The sequence below is a fragment of the Apium graveolens genome, chromosome 6 (genome assembly GCF_009905375.1).
Source record: "Apium graveolens cultivar Ventura chromosome 6, ASM990537v1, whole genome shotgun sequence".
Lineage (NCBI taxonomy): Eukaryota > Viridiplantae > Streptophyta > Magnoliopsida > Apiales > Apiaceae > Apium > Apium graveolens.
The window spans coordinates 124,574,315-124,601,635 of NC_133652.1; the positions used below are offsets into that span (position 1 = coordinate 124,574,315).

At 35.8% G+C, this 27,321-nt stretch overlaps 1 protein-coding gene and 1 pseudogene across 1 annotated transcript; one reads left to right on the forward strand and one right to left on the reverse strand.

Annotated features, from left to right (window-relative positions):
• Positions 1-9,142: 9,142 nt before the first annotated feature.
• LOC141666759 (uncharacterized) lies at positions 9,143-12,389 on the forward strand (annotated as a pseudogene).
• A 2,065-nt stretch (positions 12,390-14,454) lies between these two features.
• Positions 14,455-16,366, reverse strand: LOC141663584 (uncharacterized protein At3g28850-like). Its single transcript, XM_074469371.1, has one exon. The coding sequence runs from the start codon at positions 15,844-15,846 to the stop codon at positions 14,686-14,688; it is 1,161 nt and encodes a 386-aa protein (XP_074325472.1). The 5' UTR covers positions 15,847-16,366; the 3' UTR covers positions 14,455-14,685.
• Positions 16,367-27,321: the final 10,955 nt, after the last annotated feature.

Genomic DNA, 27,321 nt, shown 5'->3' on the forward strand with positions numbered 1-27,321 from the left:
ATCTGAGCCGAGTCGAGTCCGAGCTAAACGAGTCGAGTCCGAGCCGAACATACAAAAAACTCGGCTCGACTCGTTTAATTATCCGAGCTTGTTTTTATGTTTACCATCGGCTCATTTAAGAAAACGAGCCGAGCCGAGTTCACTTAAACGAGCCGATCCCGAGTTTTGTTCACGAACGGCTCTGTTCATTTGTAGCTCTACTTATAATAGGCACACTTGTCACTTTCATTAACTAAAAACTCAAAGTCTAATACAGTTTCATCAAAGTTTTTTTGCCAGTCTATAGGTGCTTATTTAAGACCATAAATGGACTTGACTAGTCTACATACTTTCCTCTCGTTACCAGAAGCAACAAATCCCTCAGGCTGATCCATATAGACCTCTTCTTTAAGGTCACCATGAAGAAAAGCTGTCTTTACATCCATTTGATGGATGATAAGACCATGTATGGAAGCCAATACAATAAGCATTCTGATTGTTGTCATTCGGGCAACAGGATAGTATGTATCAAAATAGTCAATGACTTCCCTTTGCCTAAAGCCCTTAACAACTAGCCTAGCCTTATATTTATCTATTGAGCAATCGGGGTTTGGCTTTCTCTTGAAGATCCATTTGCATTCAGTAGTTGAACACCCAGGAGGGAGATCAACTAACTCCCATGTTCCGTTAGAAACAATTGAGTCAATTTCACTCTTTATAACGCCTTTCCAATGCCTTGACTGCGAAGAATCCATGGCTTGACAGAAATTAAAGGTTTATCCTTGACATTATAAGTGATAAAATCATTTCCAAAGTCCTTGACTACCTTTGAACGCTTACTCCTTCTAGGTTCCTCTACTTCGTTAGGAGTAGAGCTACTACTAGGATCCGCCCCCACATTTGTCATCTTTTCCACATGATCAAGAATATATATCGATGTGTGAGTGGAATCATCCTCATAATTACCCAAAGGTATACCAGTCTTCATAGGGAATACTTCCTCAAAGAAAGTTGCATCACAAGACTCAACTATCTTATTCGCCACAATCTCATCTATGTCAGATTTTAAAACTAAAAATCTCATTGCTGTTGTGGTTTCAAGATAGCCCAGAAAGATACAATCAACAGTTTTTGGACCTAGTTTCTTTCTCATATATTCTGGGACAAGCACCTTAGCAAGGCACCCCCACACACGAAGATAACTCAAACTTGTCTTACGCTTTATCCATAATTCATAAGGTGTCTTGTCCATATATTTCAGAGGGACTCTATTCAGAATATGGTAAGCCGTATTCAGAGCCTTTCCCCACATGTACTTAGGCAACCCAGAATTAATCAGCATACTGTTAATCATGTCTTTAAAAGTTCCGTTCTTTCACTCTGCCACCCCATTAGACTCAGGTATGTATGATGGAGTAACCTCATGAACTGTACCGTTGCTTGCGCAAAATTCATTAAACAAGGTACTCGTATACTCACCACCTCTATCAAATCTCAAACGTTTAAGTACTTTGCCAGTTTGTGTTTCGGCTTCATTTTTATATATATTGAATTTATCTAGTGCTTCATCCTTATGTTTAAGCAAATAAACATAACAATATCTACTACAATCATCTATAAAAGTAATGAAATATCTACAATGATCTTTAGTCAATATACCACCAAATTCACATATGTCTGAGTGAACTAAATCTAACAAGTCTGAATCCCTAACAACATTATGAAAAGGTTTCCTTGTGTGTTTACCACTTACACACACTTGACACTTAGATTTCTTATCAATGGCATGCTTTGGAATCAACTCTAAATTCATCATATTCTTTATAGCACCAAAATTTAAATGACCAAGTCGTAAGTGCCACAAATAAGATGATTTAACACAATTAACAGAAGGTGCAACACTATTATTAATAAAATCACCCAAAACGAGTTTAACATTTATTAAAAACAATCCATCAGAATAGTAACCCTTGCCAAAAAATGTACCAATATGAGTAATAAGTACTTTATTACATTTCAAAGAAAGTTCAATGTCGTTCTCAACTAAACAACTTCCACTTATTATATTTCTACGAATGGAGGGAACATGATGCACTGTAGTGAGAGATAAAATCCGCCCATAAGCAAATTTCAGGTCCACGTTAACTATTCTAAGCATTTGTGCAGCACTAACATTCCCCATCGTTACTGTCATTCAGTGACTTTGTTGATAAGATAAAAATAAACTAATATTAGCACAAATATGCACATTAGCTCCAGTATCAATCAACCACTCATGTGACAAATAAGTAAAAAGTAGTACAAGGTTGTAAGTAACAAACCTGTCATCGGTTCCAGAGGTAACAACCTCACCAATGACCATGTTAGCTACAGGCCCACTCGTGGTTCCAAGTCCAAGCGCAGTATTTGCTTGAGCTACCACACCATCTTTCTTAGCTTTCTTACTTGGACAGTCCTTGCTCCAATGACCAACTTATCCACAAGACCAATATGGTTTGTTTGCCTTTGGTTTCTTAGCCTTGTTCTAGTCAGGTTTAGTGTTAGCCTTCTTAGTGACTACCTTTCTTTTCTATCCTACAATCACTACATTCACCTTCGAGCTCCCATATTCAGCAGGCATCACATGTCCTTGTTTGGACTTGTGCTGCTCCTGCACAGAGATGTCCAACATCAAGTTAGTCCAAGTGATCTCTTCTTTCTGTCTTTTCAGGGAGAGAGCAAACTCTTCCCAATAATTAGGGAGCTTTTCAATCATTGACATAACTCGAAACTTCTCAGGCAAGACCATGTCGGACTCCCCTAAAACATGAACCAACATCTCAAACTCATGAACCTGTTCAGTCATGGATTTTCCATCCACCAGCTTGAAGTCGAGAAACCTAGCCATAGAATACTTCTCACGTCCTTGGTAATCAGTATTATGGGTTTGGTCCAGCTTATCTCATAAGACTTTAGCAGTATAGGCATCAGATGAATACACATTGAACAAGGTGTTCGCCAAGGCTGCCAAAATGGCTACCCTAGCCACCCCATCCTTCTCAGCCCATAAAGCATAAGCCTTAACATATTCAGCCTTCTCTTGATCCAACACATGAGAATCATACTGCACCACTGAGCATAGACCCTTAACCGTTAACCAAAGCTTCATCTTTTTCTGCCAACGAGAAAAAGAAGCTCCACCACTGAATTTATCAAGTGGTCCAATCAATGGATGCAGTACCGCCAGAACCAGAACGAGTCTCAACAGTCTTAGGCACATCGCCAGTTTCGTTAACCATCTAGCTAATTACACAATATAACCGATAATATGTTCAGTATTGTTGGATAAAAAGATTGTTGGGTAATAAACTAACACTACGCGCAACAATGAGGCAATTATATATATCACAATCAACAAGAACATGCAATAAACCAAAAAACGAAACAAAACACGAAGGCAAACAACAAGATTAATTAGTAACTGAATAGACAAAGATAAAAAAAGAACACTTATCTCTAACATAAGTTTTAATAAATCTGAAAGAGCCAATACTATCTGAGGCGCCTATCCTTCGAGAAGTCTAAACTGTTGTTGAAGAGAATATTGCCCCACTTACGCTGTGTTGGGTTGCAGCAATATCACTTCTTGGATAAAACAACACAAAGCAATTCGTCCACAGTTATGTAAAGCTCTACAGCGACCTGACCTCAGTTCGCCCAAAAAACCTATGCTATGATCTGTATTTTATGGAGGAGAGAAAATGAGATAGCAGCTAGGGTTTTACAATTACGTGATTGGCATATATCTATTCCAAACGTTTTGTTCAGTATATAATACAACACAAAACGTAACTGAATATATTACATTAATTAAAATAAATATCATGACTTAAATTGTATTTAATGAAATATTTTCAGAATCAGAAACGTAACAGTTAGTATCAGGATTTGTCAAATCCTGATACAGCCAGCCCATCAGTATTTACCAGACACAACAACAGCAAATCCTCCTGACCGGTGTCAGGATTTATCAGCCATAACAAATCCTGATCAAGGGCGTCAGGATCAGTCTCAACAAATCCATTAACGGATAATGCACATTATACTTCTACGGATATTGCTTAACAAATCCATAATATTATACAGATTCAATATTCATAATAAAATAATATAATAAGCAAGTAAATATTTTAATTAAACAGGCAGTAAAATTCCTCGCCCATGTCGCCTCGTGTACGCGAGACGCCGAGACATTCGCCCTTCGACCGGACCCGCGGTGTGGTGAGGCGAGGCGACGCGGCGACGCGTGTGTGCACGCGCGCGAGGCACACAATAATACCATGCACACCCACATGCCTTAGTAGTTGGTATAATACTCTTGCACATGGTACTATATAAAGCACTACACCCCTTTTTACTTAATCAATGTGAGACTAAACCCACAAACCAATTTTAAACTACTAACTTTACCTCAGTTTCTATATGGATTACATGTAACACCCCCAGATCCGGGGTCGGGAATCCGGGTTGTCACGGTCTTTCTTTCCACAATATCACTTTACTTAATTAATAATAAATACCCTCATGCTGTGACCCCACACTAACACACACCACAACTCGTTATAGTCTCAGAGATGAAATTGAAATAAGTACAAGTCTTTGAATCCACAATTTAAAATTATTACAACCCAAAATGATTACTTGATAATTTACAGTTAATTGCCATTATCTGCCACAAGTTATAATTATACATAATTGGATTCTCAAAAGTAGATGGTCTAAACTATAATGGATCTACCTCTGCAGCTATAGCAGCTACAATATCAGCGGGAAGACGCGGGACGCTTCCCACGCGCTTGCGCTGGGTCTGCTGGAGTCTGGCCATCTTTCCTAACTGTTGTTGTGTGATGAAGAAATAAAGCAAGGGTGAGCAGCAAGCCCACCAAAATAATATGTATAATGATTTACAATATATGAGCCTACTCATAATACTCATGAAAGTCTTGGTCAAAAGAAATGAACCAAGTTTGATATCTTAATGCGATAAAGTCGCAAAATATTCAGTATATATACATATATACTTTTCAAAATATTGGAAGTCCTCTTCCAAGCATAATACACACAGAATTCCAGTGTATAACTGTATAAAAATATCGTTGCAAGGTGATCTCATATATCTAACCTTGTCTCAACGTTTTTCTGAAAATCTTTGTCATGCATAAGATAATCATTTACTAGATATAAGTTTAAAAGATGAAGTTACAAAATACTCCAATATACTTATATCTTTTCCAAATACTACTTGAACTACCACCATTCAAGTTATAATTAGTTTTAAGAAAAACATCCCATAGATGAGACCACAAGTTAAGACTTGAATAGATTCAATCTTTGAAATATTATTGAATGAAAAAAAAGTTATGAGATACTTTATTTAGTCCCGATATATATATATATCCACATATATATATATCCCGAAAACATTTCCTGGAACCTCTGTTATGTGAAGTATGAACAGAGTTCGAAACATCCAATGAATTTTGGAAAGGAAAAGAATTTTGGCATAAACCCGATATCTCGCTGATCAGGCAAAGATACCAATAAATAACCTTTTCTACTAGTAGATGGACGAATTCCCCACTGGTCATCACCCTGGTCATAATTAAGACCTATGCTGGACTGCCACTCAGCCACCTATGCATTTGATGGACTCCCACTGAGCCACTTACACAATAATAGACCGTACCTCGGCCTGTCGCTTATGCCGACTCAATGAGAGGGGCTTACTTCCCGAACTTTGGGCAAGTAATCAATTCATTTACCAAATCTGCAACCTTGTTGCGAATATAAAATACACCACAGAGCCGGATTTCCCAGGTTTTGAGCGGGTATTTAAATCCCCTTTAAAAAGGAAGATCTTAAATATAAAAATGAGTTTTGGGATCCGCTCTGACTTTTAAAAACCATTTTGAAGACTCGAAAACACTTTAAATAGTGTTTGGAGTAAGGCTGATTTAATGAAGTAAATCAGTCCCCAGAATATTAGAAAATATCTGAATATTATTAATTAAATAATATTCCCATGAAGAATAGTCTTTATAAAAATAATTGAAGTAGTAGTATTAAAATTTATACTTGAAACGAGTATTAAATAACCAAAGATATACTTATATGAAAGTATTATCTTTATTTGAATAATCGAAAATAAGTTTGATTATTAACACCTTATTCTTTAATAAAATAAAGAATATATTTCAGCAAATAATCGGAGTCATAGATCCTCAAATGAATATTATAAATAATATTCATTAAATAAAATAAAGGAGTCATAAGTCCTCCGATGAATATTCAAATCATATTGAAATAATAAAATAAACTGAGTCATAACCCTCGAATGAATATTCAAATAATATTCATTAAATAATATAAAAGAGTCTTAAGTCCTCGAATGAATATTCAAAATAATATTCATTAAATAATATAAAGGAGTCATACGCCTTCGAATAATATTCGAAATAATACTCGATAATAAAATAAAGTTTAAAGTTATCGAATAAACCTTATTCGATTAATAGTTTGGAAAAACTATAACCATATATATATATAAATATATAAATATATATATATATATCCATATCCATATAAACTCTACTCGGGATCCTCGACTCCCGGTTTTAGAAAATATTTTCACCTTTGGGTCCCTATACTAAGGGTGTATGCAAGATACCGCTATCCTCTAGCATAGGTATTATCAACTGAACCAACAGATATATATTTCAAGAATATGAAACAGGCATGCATATATACCATATCACATGCTACAATATATCGCAAGAATTTGCTAAATAACCAACATGCATCTATCGCAAGATAATGCATATACAAGCGTATACATCACAACAACAGTATAACGGATAGAATACTTGCCTGAGCGACTGGGGGTTACGAATGGCTCGGGACGAGTCTGGTAACCTATAAGCAACAAGTAAGTTGGAATTAAACCAAAGTCACTTGTAAATCTATACTTTAACTAACTTAGACTCTAACGCTCGTTTTGCGCTCACTGATTCGCTTAAGTCACTCGGGTACCCTCGGCTCCACCATTTTTAATAATTTAACCTTTACGAGTTTTAAGGCGATTCCTTCGCGAGTGTCTTCCCAACTGCCTAACACACTTACCATAAATGTTTCATACATTAATTAACCCTTTATGGTCTTTAACCTATGTTTCAAAGTAAGGCGAGGGGAAAAGTTTCGTTCGCGAAACGCCGTTACTTAAAACGGTCGTTTCTCCTAAACCGTGCATCGGAATCGAACGAACTACATATCAAAACGAAGCTCGTAACATGAGCTATCTAAACATGGAAGTGGTCACAATCTAGCAGGGGGTTCTTGGGTCCTAATGTTATGCATAAAAACAGTCCAAAGAAAATCGGACGTTACGACGGCTATGTTTACGCGATTACCAATGTTTAAACCATTCAAACCCATTCCAAATCAACCTCAAATTCAACCTCAAATCCATCATACAACAAACATCCATCCTTATCACATCATAACAACCCCAACAAATCCACATTAACCATTTATACTTATTCCTCACATGAACTAAAAACTTTACTTAGGTTCTTTAACTAATTACCAAGATTTACAACTCCAACAATGCAACAAAACCAACTAATCTCTACAAACTCAACCAAACTTCAACCATTCAAGCATCATGCTTCACATATGCTATATCAAACACATTCAATCCTAATTACTCAAAACTAAAGCTAGGGTTTGTAGTTTATACCTTCCTTGGAGAGTGGAGAATCAAGAGAATGGCTTGGAATCACCTTTAAAGCCCTTATCCAAGCTTATTCTAAACAAAACTTCAAGAACACAAATTTTAGTTCTTGAAAACACTATTCACCATCTTCTTTCATGATTTATAGAAAAAGATTGGCTTGGAATTAGAAGCTTAAACTTATAGGAAGTATGTAACTATCCATGGGGAAGCTTAGATAATTACCTTGCTAAATAGTAAGTGGAGGAGCTTGGACTTTCATTTTTTAAGAAAACCACCCGAGAGCTTCATGAACAAGCCTTGGTTGCTTTTGATTTTTGATGAAAATGGTTTTTGCTTGGCTTGGTTGCTTGGTTTTTGTGCTTGCTTTAGTCAATTACCTTCTTGCCCTTGAATTTGTGTGGTTCTCATTCAACCACACCTTCTTCCTTCCCTTGTCATGCTTGTGTCATCCTCATGATGTCATCCTCCCTTCCTTGTCCTCTTTCTATTGGTTGGATGACATCCTTCCCACTAATCCCTTTGATTAACTTCCTAATCGTTTGCCTAATGACCGCTGATCTGTTATACGGTTCGCTTAACTTTCGTTCTCGTTTATCGTTTGAAGGATCATACCCTGGATCTTATTACTTAGGTTCCCTTAACCTTTCTCAATACATTATATTCCTTTTTATGATCCTCTATTATAATCCTTTAATTTAAATCCTTTTTATCCTGTTACCTTATACTCAATTCTCTCCGTATCTTGTGGATTTCCGGGAAAAACCAAAGTGTTCGGAATTGGATTCTGACGATCTTTACATACACTTATATACTTCATAGAGTACTAATAATATCCCATAAGATCAATAACAGAACCCCTACATAGCGTGGCATGAAAAGTTTTCTCGTTCAGCAAAAACACTATTCATAAGGGTTTCAAAATTTCTCAAAAATTGGGGTTATTACATTATATTAAGAAAATGACTAGAACAACCTCCAACAATTAGTTAGTTTTAGGAAATTATATCAAGAACTTGCCTAAAACATGTCCCTGACTTTACATTTTCTAACATGCTCTTCGTTGTCGCACGTAACCGCTCTTAAACATAGTTTATTTATTAAAAAATATATATTAAGAAAGAAGGATGGGTCATGGCTATATAACTATCTATAACCGCGGTTATAAAAATCGGTCGATTTTTTAAAAACCGATCAAATTTTTTTTCTCCCTAATTGGATTAATTTCTGAAATCGTCGATAAATTATTCAATTTTTTAAAAATTATCTAATAAGTTATAAATTATTATTTCAATCGAATAATTGCAATTTCCGAAATCTGCGTGACGAGATCCATAACATGATAAATTTTTTTTAACTAATATTACGAAAATGAATAGGTCATTGCTTAACAAAAAAAAAAAACGGACTCAATCGCTATAGAAAGTAAAAATCGAGTGTAAACCTTCTGCCCACAGCAGCCTATAGATAAAACCCTATATACATCGTAACGCCGCCACTCCTGCAAATTTTGTTCTCCCTCTCACCCTCCGGTTAGTTTCTCTTCATTTTCTCGTCGTATCAAATCCATTATTTTGTTTTTTCATTTATTACTGCTTCATTTAATTGCGTATATATCATCAATTCGTGTACTCTAAACCCTAAAACCCTAGTTCTCACTTATGTGTTTTTCAATTGTTTTTGCTCAAAATTGAATCATATCTGTTAATATTTATTTGATTGTTTTTCGAATTTTATTACAAGTTTTGTTGTTAGATTATATGTGAATGAGTTTATTTTTGTATGTCCATTTCTAATTATTTTAATCGGAATTAATTTTGCTGCTTGGCGGGCTGTCGATTATTGTTGATCTACTGTAAGTTTTGTGAAATTTTTGTATGCTTTACAACGCCTGGTATATTGACAATACTCACAGTTGATTGTCCGGTGAATGATATATATCGAAACCAGACCTCAAATTCGTTGTCTAGTACCTTATATTTATGTTTTTCTGAGTTGATTTATTCGTGTGTGTGTGTGTGAGTGAGTCTTTTGGTCCGTCTAAATGTTGGTTTTTTTGAGAAAGATGGGCGGAATTTGTGGGTGACAAACAAGTTACCCTGTTTAAATTAATTGCGGTTTGATTATAGTCTTGATTGATTCTTTAACACGTGATTTCCAGGTCGAGTCCATTGGTTTGTTTGCAAGGGGATTTTTGGATTTGCTTTTGTTGTTTTCGAACTTTCAATTTTTTTTATACAGTCTGTCTTATTGGTTATCTGTGTGGTGCGACTGCTGAGAATTTTTGTTAATGGTTTTATTTATGTGTTTTGTTTTTTAGAAATGGCTCAAGAAGCAGGAATGTTTACGGTTCAGCAAACTGTTGGCAGTGTTTTATGCTGCAAATGTGGTATTCTGATGGTGCCAAATGCTGCTAATATGTGCGTCAAGTGCTTGCGTTCTGAAGTTGACATAACTGAGGGTTTACAAAAGCATGTCATCATCATTCACTGCCCTGAATGTGATACCTACTTGCAGCCACCTAGAACTTGGATTAAAGCACAACTTGAATCAAGGGAACTCCTGACCTTCTGTGTTAAAAGATTGAAGAACTTGAACAAAGTTAGGCTTGTTCATGCGGAGTTCATTTGGACTGAACCTCACTCTAAGAGGCTCAAAGTCAGACTTAGGGTACAGAAGGAGGTTCTTAATGGCGCAGTCCTTGAACAAACTTATATGGTTGAATATGTTGTGCAAGATCAAATGTGTGAATCTTGCACTCGTGTGCAGGCGAATCCTGATCAGTGGGTTGCTGCAGTGCAACTAAGGCAGCATGTTTCTCATAGGAGAACCTTTTTCTTTTTGGAACAGCTCATACTTAAGCATGAAGCAGCTGCCCGTGCGATAAGAATCACACAGATGGACCAGGGAATTGATTTCTTCTTTGCTAATCGCAGTCATGCTGTGAAGTTTGTGGAGTTTTTGGGTAAAGTTGTTCCAGTCAAGAGTAGGACTGATAAACAGCTCGTTTCCCATGACACCAAGAGCAATAGCTACAATTATAAGCATACTTTCTCTGTTGAAATATGCCCGATCTGTCGTGAGGATCTGATTTGCTTGCCCCCGAAAGTTTCAGTCGGTTTAGGCAATATTGGTCCACTTGTGATCTGCACAAAAGTAAGTAACAATATTGCTTTGTTGGACCCCTTCACTCTGAGGAACTGTTTTTTGGATTCTGATCAATACTGGAGATCGTCTTTTAAGTCCCTACTTTCTAGTAGGCAGTTAGTTGAATATATAGTATTGGATCTGGAATTTGTTTCCTCGGAGGTTAATATTGGTGGGTCAAAGTACCGTCTTGCTGATGCCCAAGTGGCACGTGTATCAGATTTTGGAACAAACGATACTATATTTTTCGTGAGAACGCATTTAGGCCATATTTTATCTCCCGGGGATAATGCTCTTGGTTATGACTTGCATGCAGCTAACACCAATGACATGGAACTAGATAAATACAGAGGACTTGACCTGCCAGATGTGATTCTAATAAAGAAGAGCTATGAGGAGAAACGTCTGAAGAAGCAGGGGAAACCTCGTTTTTGGAAGCTTAAATCTCTTGGCATGGAAGTTGATGACTCTGCTAGAGGTAAGCTTGACGAAGAAAAGATGAACGATGAATACGAGAGGTTCTGTAGAGAAATTGAGGAAAACCCTGAAATGAGGTTTAATATATCATTGTACCATAACGAAGAGTACCAGCCATCAGAAATGACATCTGTTGCTGATGGGGAGGATGACCCTTCCGTCCGTTTGGAAGAGTTGCTTGCTGATCTTGATATAAGTGAAGCAAACCCTAACACTGCTGATGATGGCATGAGGGAGTGAGTCGAAGTTGGTTCAATCTCAGTTTGAAGTCCAAGGGCCTTTAGTAAGTATTAGTCTTTTATTTTGTATTAGTCTTTTAAAGGCTGTGTCAAAATTTTAAGTTCACTTTGAATGTGGTAGATTCATTTAATGTTTAAAACATAGAATCATGTTAAGATAAAAAATTAATATTGTAATATTGTTATTTCTGTTAAAGTTCTGATTAAATGTCAAGTGAATCATTCAAATGATTGTCTCATTAAAGTAAAAAACTCCAATATACTTGCAACAAAAAATAATTTAATTTTGGCTTTAGACGTGAAGTTGGAATACTTGTGTATGCTTTACCTGATAAATTTCCTTTTCTTTTGTTTTCTTATATTTTTTTTAGGTACAAGTACTGTTGATTCTGAAATTTTGATGAGAGTATATGAAGATATGTGATACAGTTATATGCAAAAAGCATAGTTGGCTTTTATTATGTTGGTGAGGAAACTATACTGCCATCCGAAGATGCAAGGTTTATTTGTTTTTCTGACTTCTATATTTCGTCGCATGTGCAAAATTTTGCTCACATCCTCTGTTGAGTATTGCACTTGCTCGTGATTGTCATTTTTTACTTTTAAAACTCTTATTGTTCTAGTCTTAGTTTTGATGATAATACTTATCAATTTGTTCAGTATACGCTATTTGAAAGACAGTTGTTGATTTTGATGATAACACTACTTTCGTGTACATTATCATTGTCATGCTGTTAGCTGGTTTTTATTGTTACACATGATCATGAAGGATTACATTTTGTGTTTGAGCGAGTAATTCGATGGTTTTAAAATTTTAAATAAGAACTATTGCCGTTTTTTTGTCAGTTTAGTAACAGTAATTATGTTTAAAATCACTTCAAATTAGCTATTCGTATTTCTTGATGACTGAGATATATTCATGATAGGGGATATGGATGGGTTATTGCTTCTCTAGTAAGGATGATGATTATTAAAGCATTGTTAGTCCTATTGTATTCCGATTCGTAGCTTGTTTAAATTTGGAGAAATCAGTGCACTTGTTGTGAGTTTGTGTTGATAGATCGTCTAATTGATAAATAACGACCTTTCTTAAGAGATTAAACAGAAAGAAGTCACATTGTCATATTAGAGATGTAGTGCCTGCCACATTAAAGTTGGAAGTTGATATGAAAAAAGGTGTTCAACTTAATTCGGATTTTCGTTGGAGGTGTTGGTGGGAGGGTTAATTTGTTAGTATAATCAGCCTCATGTTTGTAGTTGAAACGTGTGAAACTGAGTTGCCAATGCTTGTATATCAATATCAGTACTGTAAGGCGTGAGCTCATTATGGGCTTGAGGGTTGTTGGCATTTCCATGCTGAATACTTTCTGTAGGTTTCAGTAATTAAAAAATGTAGTAATGTAGCAATTTTTATATCCTTAAAAGGTAAAACATGTAGCAACTATAGATGTTAGATCTTTTACAATTATGAATTTATGAGGTGACATCAAGCATGCTAGTTAGTAGTTTCTGTGCCTGGTTGATCACAATGTTGTGGAAACATGACATGTTTGGGAGTTGGAACATTTCGGTATAATCAGAATTAGCATCTTACATTAGAAATTGCAGGTAAAAAATTGTTTTCTGGTAATAGTTGCACATGCCTTTTACATGGAATATGCTTGTTCATTCATGTTCATTTTGTGTAGTCTTGTGTCCTTGTGTAATCCTTCAACATAATATCTATAGAATAGGGCTCTTCCCCTTCTGCTTGTTACCTGTAAAGCACAGATCCTATAAACTGTGAATTTTGTGGCATTTATTTATGGACAATATATATAGGCAGGTAATCAACCGGTGTTCCTATCTAGCTTGGCCACACAACTTGTTGTCTACTGACTCAACATTTTGTTGATGGAGTTGAATGGTTATAATCACTGAGAAAAATAACAATGTACTAAATGCCCAGTGGAGCACCATAATGTGCGGAGTAATTGGATCTTATGCTTGAATTGTTTTAGTTATCAGTCAATTCAACTTAGCTACTGCTGTCTATCCTGGTCCAACTGTAGTTACACAAGCTTCTTTCCTATACTTGGAATCTTCTTTAAATTCACGATGCCTGTATTTAGCACCACACTTTCGAGGGGCATTGTGTATATTAATGTGAAGTGGGAAACATGGAGGGAACCACAGATTTGCTGCTATTAACAACTAGTAACCAAGTGCATGTAAACAGGATTGCCCTGCCCACCATGCTACTTTACATGCTGGTCATATAAACTGGGCTGTGCCTAATAAATAGTTATTCATTCCGTGCGTTGCTTTCCAGTCAAATTACTACTAATAATAATAATAATCTAATTTTGTTTAGAGGAAAATCAGTGGTTAGAAGTTGTAGTCTTGAAACTTAGGTTTGCCTTTGTCGTCAAACTTTGGAGTTTGGTACCTTGTCTACTTGTATCGTTATAATACAGATTACAGTGCCAAATCTCTTAATGAATTTTCTTTTGTTATTTCTATATGTATTACGCACCCAAATGAGTTGGTATTTTAGGGAAAGCCTAGTGGTCCATGGGGGGTTCAAAATAAAAAAAAAGGAGGGTCCCTGAAAATGTAGTCTGGTTCAGTTTTTCAACCTTACATTTGTATAGAATCATGATTTTACAAAAGTTGTTCACGGGGCTTGATGATGAAGGTGCCACTTTCTATTTTTGCATTTGCAAGGAAGCGTATGTTGTTTTTTTTTATTAACTAGTCGTCTAGAGTACTAATAAATATATAAACATCAGTTACCCCACATTGGATCACTACACCAAAAGTGAGTGGAAGTACTTGAACATGAGTAATTGTATAATATCAAGAAACAGAGGAACCAAATTCATATTACATACCTTGAACCCCCTAACTAGTGAAGCAGTGGAGGAAATGCAAATAGTCTGATCTTTTGAACTAATATGTTTAAAGAATCATCAGAGCTGCGAGATTTTTATCCAGAATACCTTGTAAGAAGTATCAAAACTCTGTACAAAAAAAAAAAAAAAAACTCCCAAAACTTGGAACTAAATCACAAAAATTATGCATGTATGATCAATCTTAATTACAACACAATGGACACCTTATAAGTCCATTCTCATTGCAATCAGGACATCTTTGAAACCCAAAATCAGATTCCTCATTTTCTACTTCTTCTTCTTCTTCTTCTTCATATTCATCAGCTTCATAATATATCTTGCAACTCCCTGAACATGTCTCACACGGGATAAATCTTACATCCCCACACCCCTCGCATACTGCACTAACACTGTATCTTCTGTCGTCGCCATCGTCGACCTTCTCGCAGCCCTCTAGAACCTCTTCAAGCTGCCCGTCTTCGTTCAGTCGCCGTACTTCCTCTGCCCCGCCAATGTACCTCTTCCCAAGAAACACCCTTGGCAAACCACCAATGTTACTCCCCAGTAGCTCTTTCAGTTCCTCCTTAAACCCGGAATGCATTGAAACATCCCTTTCATCCACTTTGACATTCATCCCTCGTAATATAACTCTAACGTGACAGCAATCCTCGTATGTCTTTCTTACACCTCGAAGACTTGTGAAATAGAGAACTACCTTTTGTTTCCCGAAAACATCATCTTTATAACCACCATTCACACTCTTGGACTCCGCAACACCACCAGCCATTGGCTTCAGGTGAAATGGATTAGCTGATGGCAATTCTTCCAGTGATTTCCTGAACTGCGCAATTATATCCGGATCGAACTCGGTTATAATCGATGTAGCATCTAAATTCACGCGATCATTTTGTTGAACTGAATTTGAATTCACACTAAATGAAAAACTACGGTGATGTTGATGAAGAGGACTCGTATCTTCCAGCCCTTTCATCAACTCAAATGCATCAATCGTCTCAGGCTCACCAGGCGGGGTTTGAATGGGTGTCCTTGGAACAACTTTTGTGATCTTTTCATCAATCATTTTCGACCAACATTTTGCCTCGATCATTTCCAACGAAAAGTCCTGCTCGTTCCGTTGTTTCTTATCATCAACATTATCAGCCTTTTTATCAACTTTTTGATCTTGAAGATAAGAGGCGTCGAGTTTTAAAGAACCCAACGTGGAGGAGGTAAGAGCAACAACATGGTAGGTATCTCCGTGGCGCTGCGGAGGGTGGTGAACGTGCATTGAGTAGCTGCGCCTAGCCAAAGGGTCATGGCAGTTGGTGCAGACCTGGTCTTTCTTTGACGGGGCACAACCCATTTAAGTAAATTAAATGTAGGAGATTTAGTGTATTGTTTTTGAGAAATAAATGTGAATGGATGGGAGGGGTTGATTTAAAGAAAGTAAACAAAAGTGTTGAAAAGAACAATTTATAACACAGTAGGTAGCCTATGGATGTGTGAGGCAAGAGGGATTGTGGGAATTATGGTAGTAAAAAGATTAAAAGAACATTCCCAATTGGATGGATTGGATTAGGTAAAGAAATCAAGAATTTTGGTTTAAAAAAATAATGGCGTATTACATACTTAAAAAAGAAACAGGGAAAAAGAATAAGGGTGCATGAGTAAGAAGCTTCTCACATGAAGGTTTCATCTTTAAATGAAGATGATCAAAATGTGTGTTTTTTCAACAAAAGGGAGGAGGAGGAAGAGGGGAGGGATGCAGCAGCCCTTGTCCTTTGTCTTTCTCCCTCCGGGTAAGAGAAGAAGAAAAATGAAATGAATCCAAAAACAAAAACAAAAACACAAAGAATGAGTGGTGCATAACTTTCATTCCATACCCAAAACATAGGCCCTCTTTTAGGGGTTCTAATATTAATATCACGGATGTATATGCAATTATTTAATTTCTAAATTACACCAACTTGTAATTTGTACTTATCCTTATATTTATGAAAATTGAATGGATGGTAAAGAAACAAATAGTATATTTTATTAAGCGTAAAAGAAGGGTATATAAAAATTTGAAAAGTGCGGGGACATGACATGATAAATAACCCGTGTGGCACGGCCAGGTGGAATTGGTAAGAGTGGATTTGTTTCGTCAGTGACCAAGACCAACCAACTCCTTTTCTTTTCTTTTCACATACACGACACCCCCACCCCCAATATTAATTAATAAAAAGTTTGAAACCCATTTTGGAGTCGGAAAGCATAGAGGAAAGTTTCAACACCCCTGCTTTGTGGACCGCCGCTCGGATATAAACTGGTACTAAGTAGTATAATTTGTCCGCTAAAATTGAGTGAGGCAGGAAGTGTATTCATGTGCATCTACTTGCGGCCATGTATGTACCACACATCCCAAATCCAAATCATAAACATTTACTACCCCTCAATTGTCAACGGATAAGGCATTTTCACTACTAAAATGACTTATTCAACCCCCATTTTACCGCTCCTTTAAAAAAATATAGTTTAATTAATTATTTTTAAAATAAAAATTTAATATTTAAAATTTAGTTTAAGAAAAGAAAATTTTAAATGTTGAATTAAAAAACGGATACCTTCATATTCACCTTAAATATATATCCAGAATTGAGAGGAGGGAGTACTAAATTTCTTAGTTCCGTGGACAAATGATGTTACCTATATAGTTTGAGGTAAAATGCTACATATTTTACATTATACTATTCAATTGACGTCTGCAATATTTATTTAAATTTTATTATTCTAGGCAAGTAAATTAATTTCTTTTTGTAATTTTTTTTGAAAATTTCTTGATGTTCCTATGATAATTATAAGTACAGTGCTTGTTCACTTTTTCTTTTCTTTTCTTTGGGGACATATTCCGGACTTCTATGAAACTTAGAAATGGCATAAATTTGATGCAGCTAGAGCCTATTGCTCTGACCATCTACTGCTAGTAGTATAACTGAGCAAGTAGGAAGACAAAAGAAAAGCCGCACACTAAATTTATAAAAACACATGACTGGCTTTTATATCAAGTTTTGTGAATTTCACATCTCTTTCTGGATGTCTAAGTCGAGATAATATAATTTATTAATCAATTTACAAAAAACTATCCATACGGCAATTTATATCGATTACATATGAAATTATAAGTGTCTATTTATAATTCCCTCATCGAAGTTATTTTTTAGGCTAAATGGAATAATTTTAGATAATTCCTAAATCGAAGATGGGGTGAATGTGTTTTAGATAATATTAAGGCTTTTTGAGTATTTTTTGCTTGGTTAACAAAGCAAAATATAAATACACTAATATATGTTAACTGAAATAACACAGTGCATACAATATTCCAAAACTCACTTAATTTTGTATTTAAATCAAGTTAGTGTTTTGCTACAAATCCTGGGTTCTGTGTAAATATAGAACTCACCTTCTTCTTTGAGAGTTACAAGAAAAACTAGATCTATTTGATACAATTTTAAAGCAAAGGACCAATGTTTACTTTATAAATTAGTAAACACAGGTTTACACAGCATGCAATAAGATGTACTAAACCCTACTTTAAGTTATCTCTAAAGCTTTCCATTTCCGTCTTAGTGTATCTTTGCAAATCCTGTGGATCTGTGACTTTCCTTTGTCAGTTAATCTTGGCCTTTGATATTTGACTCTTCAAGCTACTTTTGTAGGTTTTTCAATCTAAGTGATTAGATCGTTTGTTGATGGATAATCTTGAATATTTAACTTGTCTGCATTCTGTACTTTGAGGTTCATATCGAGATCTCCAGTTTGATCTATAGAGAACTGACATTTCGATAAGTATAATGGCTTATCGAGATCTCTTAGTTCTCTATAAGTGTTTTGACTTGTCGAGTTATTTGAGTTCTCTATAAGTGAACTTGGCTTGTCGAGGTGTCCAAATTTATGCATGTAAAAATGACTTGTCGATATCTCTGAGATCTCTAATGAGAAAATTGACTTGTCGATATCTCCAATTTTCATATCTTCATTTTGACGTGTCGATATCTCTGAATTCTCTAATGCATAAATGACTTGTCGATATCTCAGAGATCTCTATATACAATTTGACTTGTAGATATCTCTGAGATCTCTAATGATATTTTGACTTGTCGATGTCTCCATTCTTCATGTCTTCATTTGACTTATCGATATCTCTGAGACTTCTCTATAAGCTATTTTGGACTTCTCGATAAGTCATTCTGAAGTTCTCGAATGACGTTTCTATATAACTTGATATGTGACTTGTAAATATCTTGACTTAGAATATTTTTCCCAAAACAGATTTATTTAACTCCAAAATTCTTCACAATTTCTCCGAGGCATGATCTTTTCGATCTTCTTTCAGAATTTATTCTTAGGCTTGAGACTGTTTATATAAAAATACTCCAGTCTAATCTTTGATATTTTTATAGACTCAAGTAATACAATGCAAAATACAAATTTAGATTATCACACAACTAATTCTTAGGGCTTTCAATTCGACTTAGTCTTGTTATGATGCAGACATGTCTTGCACAACAAATTAATTATTGCAAAAACAATTCTCATGCTCAAAATGCAAGTGCTCATGAAGAACCAATTCTTGACCCTATTGTGTCCCAAACTAAAGGGAGGAAAAAGACCGTTCGTTTCAAAAGTCCCATAGAATCGCTTGGTGAAAAAGAGAATTCTCATGCATGCCTTTGAAGCTATCTTCATCCATCCTAGATGCTTTTATAATTTTCTTCATATGTGATTTTCCAAGTACCACGAAGTAAGGATCCATTAAATAATAGACTGGTTTTGTAACACCCCCAAATCCGGGGTCGGGGATCCGGGTTGTCACGAGTTCCATTTCCCTTAACAACACCCAATCTTAATAAATAATCAACTACTCTGTACTGTGACCCCACAATAAATACACACACCACAAGTTATAGTCTCAGAGATGAATATCCAAAAATAATCACAAGTCGTTTTATTCCACAATTATATGCCAATACACCTTAAACAGGTTTCTGAATAAATTTACATTTCTTTGCCATTATTACAATTCATAAATATACATAATCTGATACATCAAAAGTTGAAAGCCTAGCCTATTGGTAGTTCCTACCTCAGCTATGGCGGCATCAGTGCTTCTAGAAAACTGCGGAACGTCTCCTAACCTCTTGCGAATCGGGAGCTTGGTCCGGTTCATCTTGTCTATCTGATGTTGTGTGATGAAAGAAGAAAGCAAGGGTGAGCAGCAAGCCCACCAAAATAATATGTATAATGATTAACAATATATGAGCCTTCTCATAGTACTCATGAAAGTCTTGGTCAAAAGAAATGAACCAAGTTGATATCTTAATGCGATGAAGTCGCAAAATATTCAGTATATATATACATATATACTTTTCAAAATATTGGAAGTCCTCTTCCATGCACAATATACACAAAGTCCCAGTGTATAACTGTATAAAAAAAATATCGTTGCAAGGTGATCTCATATATCTAACCTTGTCTCAACGTTTTTCTGAAAATCTTTGTCATTCATAAGACAATTATTAATTAGATATAAGTTTAAAAGATGAAGTTACAAGATACCCCAATATACTTATATCTTTCCCAAATACTACTTGAACTACCACCGTTCAAGTTATAATTAGCTTCAAAAGTTCATCACATAGATGAGACTATATGGCAAGATTTGAATAGATTAAATCTTTAAAATATTATCAAAATAAAATGAAGTTACGAGATACTTCATTTGATGTAAACATCATTTTGAAAACTTGACCCTGCCAACACTCAACAATCGCCCAAACGTAGCCTTTCTATCGAAGTGCTCTGGGTAGTGTTGCAGAAATTATCCAATTGGATGATGAACTCATTACGGGAGTTTGCCGCGCCAGGAAGACCACTTACGATGATCAGTCGTAGTAGTACAACCCCACCATTTTCTACATGTAGAGGAGAACCTGTCGGATTTACTTGTCAACCGAACACTGAACTCCTAAGGAATGGACCGCCTTAGCGGAACTTCCAGGCCATTTGGGCCAATATAATAAGGCTGGGCCGGCGCTACTCGGCCACTTACGCCACTCCTAGTTCAGATGAAATCCATGACTCTGAAACGTAAAGCTTGTCCCCACTTTCCCCAAGTAGAAACTTGTTGATACGGCTCCACCAAGAAGTCGTATCTATTTGGAAAGGAGAACTCACCGATATTTCCCAGGCGATGCCTGTTAATGGATTAACTTGTTCCAAGAATTTTACTTCCCGAGTGTTGGGTAAGTAATCAATTCATTTATCAAAACAGCAACCTTGTTGCGAATATAAAACACACCACAGAGCCGGATCCCTCAGGTTTTGAGCGAGTATTTAAATCCCCTTCGAAAGGAGGATCTTAAAAAAAATGAGTTTTGGGATCCGCTCTAACTTTTAAAAAAATCATTTTGAAGACTCGCAAAACATTTTTAAGAATGTTTGGAGTGAAGCTGATTTAATGAAGTAAATCAGTCCCCAGAATATTTAGAAAATGTCTGAATATTATTATTTAAATAATATTCCCATAAAGAATAATCTTTATAAAATAATTGAAGTAGAAGTTTTAAAACTTATACTTGAAATGAATATTAAATAACCAAAGATATACCTATACGAAAGTACTATCTTTATTTGAATAATCAAAAGTGAGTTTGATTATCGACACCTTATTCTTTAATAAAATAAAGAATATATCTCAGCAAATAATCGGAGTCATAGATCCTCAAATGAATATTCATATAATATTCAATAAATAAAATAAGCTGAGTCATAAGCCCTCGAATGAATATTCGAAATAATATTCAATAAATAAATAAGCTGAGTCATAAGCCCTCGAATGAATATTATAAATAATATTCATTAAATAAAATAAAGGAGTCATACATCCTCAAATGAATATCTAAGTAATATTCAATAAATAATATAAAGGAGTCATAAGTCCTCGAATGAATATTCAAGATAATATTCATTAATAAAATCAAGTTATCGAATAAACCTTATTCGATTAATAGTTTTGAAAACTATAAACATATATATATATATATATATATATATATATATATATATAAATATATATATATAAAATCTACTCGGGATCCTCGACTCCCGGTTTTAGAAAATGTTTTCACCTTTGGGTCCCTATACTAAGGGTATATGCAAATTACTGCTATTCTCTAGCATAGGTATTATCAACTGAACCAACAGATATATTTGGCAAGAATACGAAACAGGCATGCATATATATACCATATCAGCATGCTTCAATATATCGCAACATTTGCTAATTAACCAACATGCATCTATCGCAAGATAATGCATATACATATATACATCACAACAACAGTATAACGGATAGAAAACTTGCCTGAGCGACTGGGGGTTACGAATGGCTTGGGACGAGTCTGGTAACCTATAAACAACAAGTTGGAATTAAACCAAAGTCACTTGTAAATCTATACTCTAACCAACTCAGACTCTAACGCTCGTTTTGCGCTTACTGATTCTCTTAAGTCACTCGAGTACCCTCGGCTCCACCATTTTTAATAATTTAACCTTTACGAGTTTTAAGGCGATTCCTTCGCGAGTGTCTTACCAACTGCCTAACACACTTACCATAAATGTTTCATGCATTAATTAACCCTTTTTGGTCTTTAACCTATGTTTCAAAGTAAGGCGAGGGGAAAAGTTTCGTTCGCGAAATGCCGTTACTTAAAACGGTCGTTTCTCCTAAACCGTGCATCGGAATCGAACGAACTACATATCAAAACGAAGCTCGTAACATGAGCTATCTAAACATTGCAGTGGTCATAATCTAGCAGGGGGTTCTCGGGTCCTAATGTTATGCACAAAAACAGTCCAAAGAAAATCGGACGTTACGACGGCTATGTTTACGCGATTACCAATGTTTAAACTACTCCAATTAACCACCAACCAACTCATAACCATCAATACAACAAAACTTCACCTAAACCATACCACATCAGTCCATAATCTCCAAGGTTTTCAACTCAAACAACCACAATCACGACCTATGAACTATAATCAAGCTTCAATTACCAAAAACACTTCCAAATCAAACCAAACTACTAATAATCACAATCCATGCTTCTCATTTCACAACACCAACCATTAAACTTACTAACAAATAAAGTAAAGGCTAGGGTTTGAAGTTTATACCTTCCTTGGGAGGTGTTAAGTTGCTAGGAAGCCTTAGGGAGCCTCCTACAAGCTTGATCTTTCCAAAGAAATCAAGAACACAAAGTTAGGCTTTGAAGTTTCTAAAAGTCCGATTTAAAGAACTGTAAAAATGAGGGTCTTACCATGATTATTTGGACGAGACTTGTGAACAAGAGTTGTAGGCCATCTCAATACCTTTCCAATGAGCTATAGAACATAATATTTGAGTGAGAAATGAAGGAGATACAGCAGTTTTAGTGTTCTGGTTCTGTTTTGGCCGAGAGCATGAAGAACAATGCCTTGGTTTCTTTTTGATTTTGATGAAAAATGATTTGCTTGGCTTGGTTGGTTTGATTTTTGTGTTTATTTTAGTAAATTACCTAGTTGCCCTTGATTTTGTGTGGTTAAAAAGCCACCACATCTCCTTCCTTCCCATGTCATGCTTGTGTCATCCTCATGATGTCATCCTCCCCTCCTTGTCCTCTTCTCATTGGTTGGGTGACATCATCCTCTCTAATCCCTTTGATTAACTTCCTAATTATTTGCCTAATGACCGCTGATCTATTATACGGTTCGCTTAACTTTCGTTTTCGTTTATCGTTTGAAGGATCATACCCGGGATCTTATTACTTAGGTTCCCTTAACCTTTCTCAATATATTATATTCCTTTTATGATCCTCTCCTATAATCCTTTAATTTAAATCCTTTTTATCCTGTTACCTTTTTCTCAAATCTTTCCGTATCTAGTGTATTTCCGGGAAAAATCAAAGTGTTCGGATTTGGATTCTGACGATCTTTACATACACTTATATCCCATATAAAGTACTAATAAAATCTCAGAATATCCATATCAGGACCCCTACATAGTGTGGCATAAAAAGTTTTCTCATTCAGCAAAAACACTATTCATAAGGGTTTCAAAAATTTCCCAAAAATTGGGGTTATTACAGTCTCCCCTCCTTAAAAGGATTCCGTCCCGGAATCAGATAGAAAATGAATAGGGATACTCTCTTAGCATTGCACTTTCTAACTCTCGAGTAAATTTTCCCACATTGTGGTTCTACCATCAAACTCTTACTAGTTTGATAACCCTTCTCCTAAGCACTCGTTCCTTTTTACTCTATACCCTTCCTGGTTGCTCCATATAGGCTACGTCTGGTTGCATGTCTATGCGTTCATATGCCCCTATTTGTCTGGCATCCGAATTACACTTCCTTAACATTGATACGTGGAACACGTTATGAACTTGCTACAGGTTCGGGGGTAGGGCTAGCTCATATGCTAACTTCCCAAACGTCTTAATATATCCAAGGGTCCAACAAATTGTAGACTTAGCTTTCCTTTCTTTCCGAACTTCATCAATCCTTTTTCAAGGGTTTCCAAGGGGATACCTATAACATTACTAGGCCCCCTATTTCATACTCTTTGTCCTTTTTGAGTCAAATCAGCATACCTCTTATGTCCATCTTGGGTTACTACCAGCCGTCCTCTGATTAGATCTATTATATCCCTGGTCCTTTGGACTACTGCGGGTCCGAGCATCTTGCGCTCTACAACTTCATCCTAACATAAGGGAGATCGACATTATCTTTTCTCAAGGATCTCATAAGGTGACACCTCGATAATGACATATGATCTATTGTCGTGATATAACTAAATCCGCGTTAAGTGATCATTCCAAATTTTTTCAAGTCTATTGCACAGACTCTCATTATAGCGTTTAGCATTAGAGTTTTTGCTTCTCAATACCCATTCTTTTCGAGTTCGTAATCGCTACTACCTTCCGTTCCTAATATTATACTGGTTATACTTTTGCTCGTTAGCGTTCTATAACCTTTTAATAACCACGTCAACCTTAGTATTACGAATGTGTTCCCATTCTGAATACCACCATAACTTTACTACTCCTTTTTTAGCTGTTTCTATTTTCGAAAGCTTAATCCTTCATATAGAAGTAAAAGAATTTATTGAGAGATCACTATGATCATGAACACTTGTTATCTCGCATAGTTAGTACAGAAGGTGGCCAGCCTTTAGTACTTGACAAGCAATTAAACAATAGTTGGTATCCTACTAGGCTTCTATCACACAGATAGACAGTCATTCGGCAATACCTCCCCTTCTGGAAGGGTTGTTCTTCTCAACTTACATGAAATGAAAAGAAGAGAAAAGAACGAACTGAAGAGAATTGTATATATAAAAAAAATATACTGCCACAAAATATCTGGCTTGGAACCTACCTCTGAACTATAGAGGTTTGTCATAGGAGAACAAAACATATACGTATTTATATCAGCATCAAGTATTATAGCATCGTATTTCCCATGCCTAAATATTTCTATTCCGTCCATCATTCTATGGACCCTTGCTCTTCCTCGAGCTTATACACAATCACCTTTGAAACTCCCTCGATTTCGAAAATCGAACCTGGGATCTCATTTTAGACATCACCGTTACTAGAGTTCTATGCTTGCACCGCAACCTTCCTCATATAGTAATACGACTCTCTTTTCATAAGAGGGAATAAATATTCAATAGGTAGATACTCTACTTAATTAGTCTATCAATGATAACTTATACACTACCACGACCCATTTAGTGGTACTCAATCTCAACATCCATTCCAATACAACTCTCACGGTTGTAATCAGCTCATTACTCGCAGAATCATTGCTGCCTTACTATGGTCCACCACTGACCCACTGTCATCATTCACTTTCCATGAAATCTTAATAGCTAACCATACGGAGTCCATACATGTCGTATCAAATCCTTCTAAGGAGGTAACATAATCACCATTTCTGATTCATGAAGAAAACTCCTGATCTCAAAGGTTCGTTTAGTCCTTTTGAAACATGGTCCAGGCTCATTCTCAAGATAGTACCTTCTAAGATAGATAGCCCGCTCATGGCGATTACACGAATTAAACCTCTACCAACTACTATTACGGCTGGGTATTGCACAGTCATCAGAAGGAATGTCAATCTTCCAAACCATAATACAACCTTCACAGTTTTAACCATCATCACTGTATTCTTTTGGCACAAGCGCCTATAATTATCCTCTTACCTTTAAAGTGTCGGCCACCTCTTTGGCCTTTCCTGATAGTAAAATTTCCTTACAGTCAATGTCACTTTAACCATCTCCAAATAATTTTCTACCTTATTTCAATCACAGCTTATGTGAAAATGCTTTCCTTAAAATCTGATGAGTAAAAAAAAAATCACCATTTTTCCATAAGTTATTGCCTCAGTCTTTAGAGGTTAATCACTGTCATGACTGACTCTCAATCATAATTAGAACATCTTTTATCTTAAGTCCTAATTGCCCTGAATAATTTTGACCATTACTGGTTCGATCCATACTTTCTCGTGGTTTAACACGTGCCCCACTTGGCAACATTATAATTACGTCATATTTCCTTTATCAACATTTCTATTCTTGAAAATTTTGAATATTACCTTTCTCCTTGTAAAACCTCTAAGGTTATCCTTCAATCGTTCCTCCTGTATTCCCTAGATACAGGGCATATTAAAATACCATTTACTATTACTAGAACCATTGTCTATATACTTCTGAAAAATTTCTCCACTGATTCTTAAAGGTTGTTGCTACATTAGCCCTTTCCAAATCATACTGTCAAAACTCATACTGTCCCTATTAAGGGTGAAATTCCAACCTTTATGCATTCCCCTAGGATTCATTTTAAGTTACCGATGTTCTATCCTTAATTCCACCTTTAAAAGGTACCTGCATCTTTCCATGGATAAATCAAGTCATATATCCCTGATAAGGGTGTCTTATTCAATCATTCCCACCTCGATAGTCTATACCTAACTTCATAATAGCATCCTTATTCAAATTGAGGTCAATCCATATGGCCTCCAAAAGATAACAATGGTCATCCACTTTTCTTTCTTGATTTGGTAATGATAACATGGATGTTCTGGAAGATATTGGTCATGTTCAACGTGAACTTCTTCTTAATAATTCCTTATTTACTTTTGTTGTTTATCTCAACAGTCATCTCAATGTTGGGATATCTTTCATATCTGGCGTCTCCCTTTCTGGGTATCATGCCACCGGTCTTACACTTTACCTTCTTGAAGGTCACTTCCTTCACCCAATTTTCTTAATTTCTTACTTTCTTGTCTCCTCAGTCTATCCGCGTCTCATTATTTATCCTTCGAATTATCTCAAGGTTTCCTCGAATATTCCCAACTTACAGGGGATAAAATATATGTATCTCTTATACCTTCAACCATCAATTTAACTCATGGTGAATCACTCTCATCCGGACGATTACCTACTTTTCTATTTCTATTTCTACGAGTCTTTAGGGTTTCCTCATACCCAACTCCCTTATCATTCCTCAAACTCTCTTGCCTTTATATTCCTTTCTCTTATCGTTATTTCATGAACCAACACAATATAAGCATTGATTTCAAACATCCCGTCATTCTGGATTCATGTCTTCAGAACGAATCTTGATAACTTTTACAACTTAGATTCATAATTCATCATACTCGTCTGCCTTTGTTCTGGCTCTTAAGCTTTTACACTATCTCCATAACCTTGGGAAGTACTTTCCTGAAAACAATTGACTGAAATTAAATCAGTT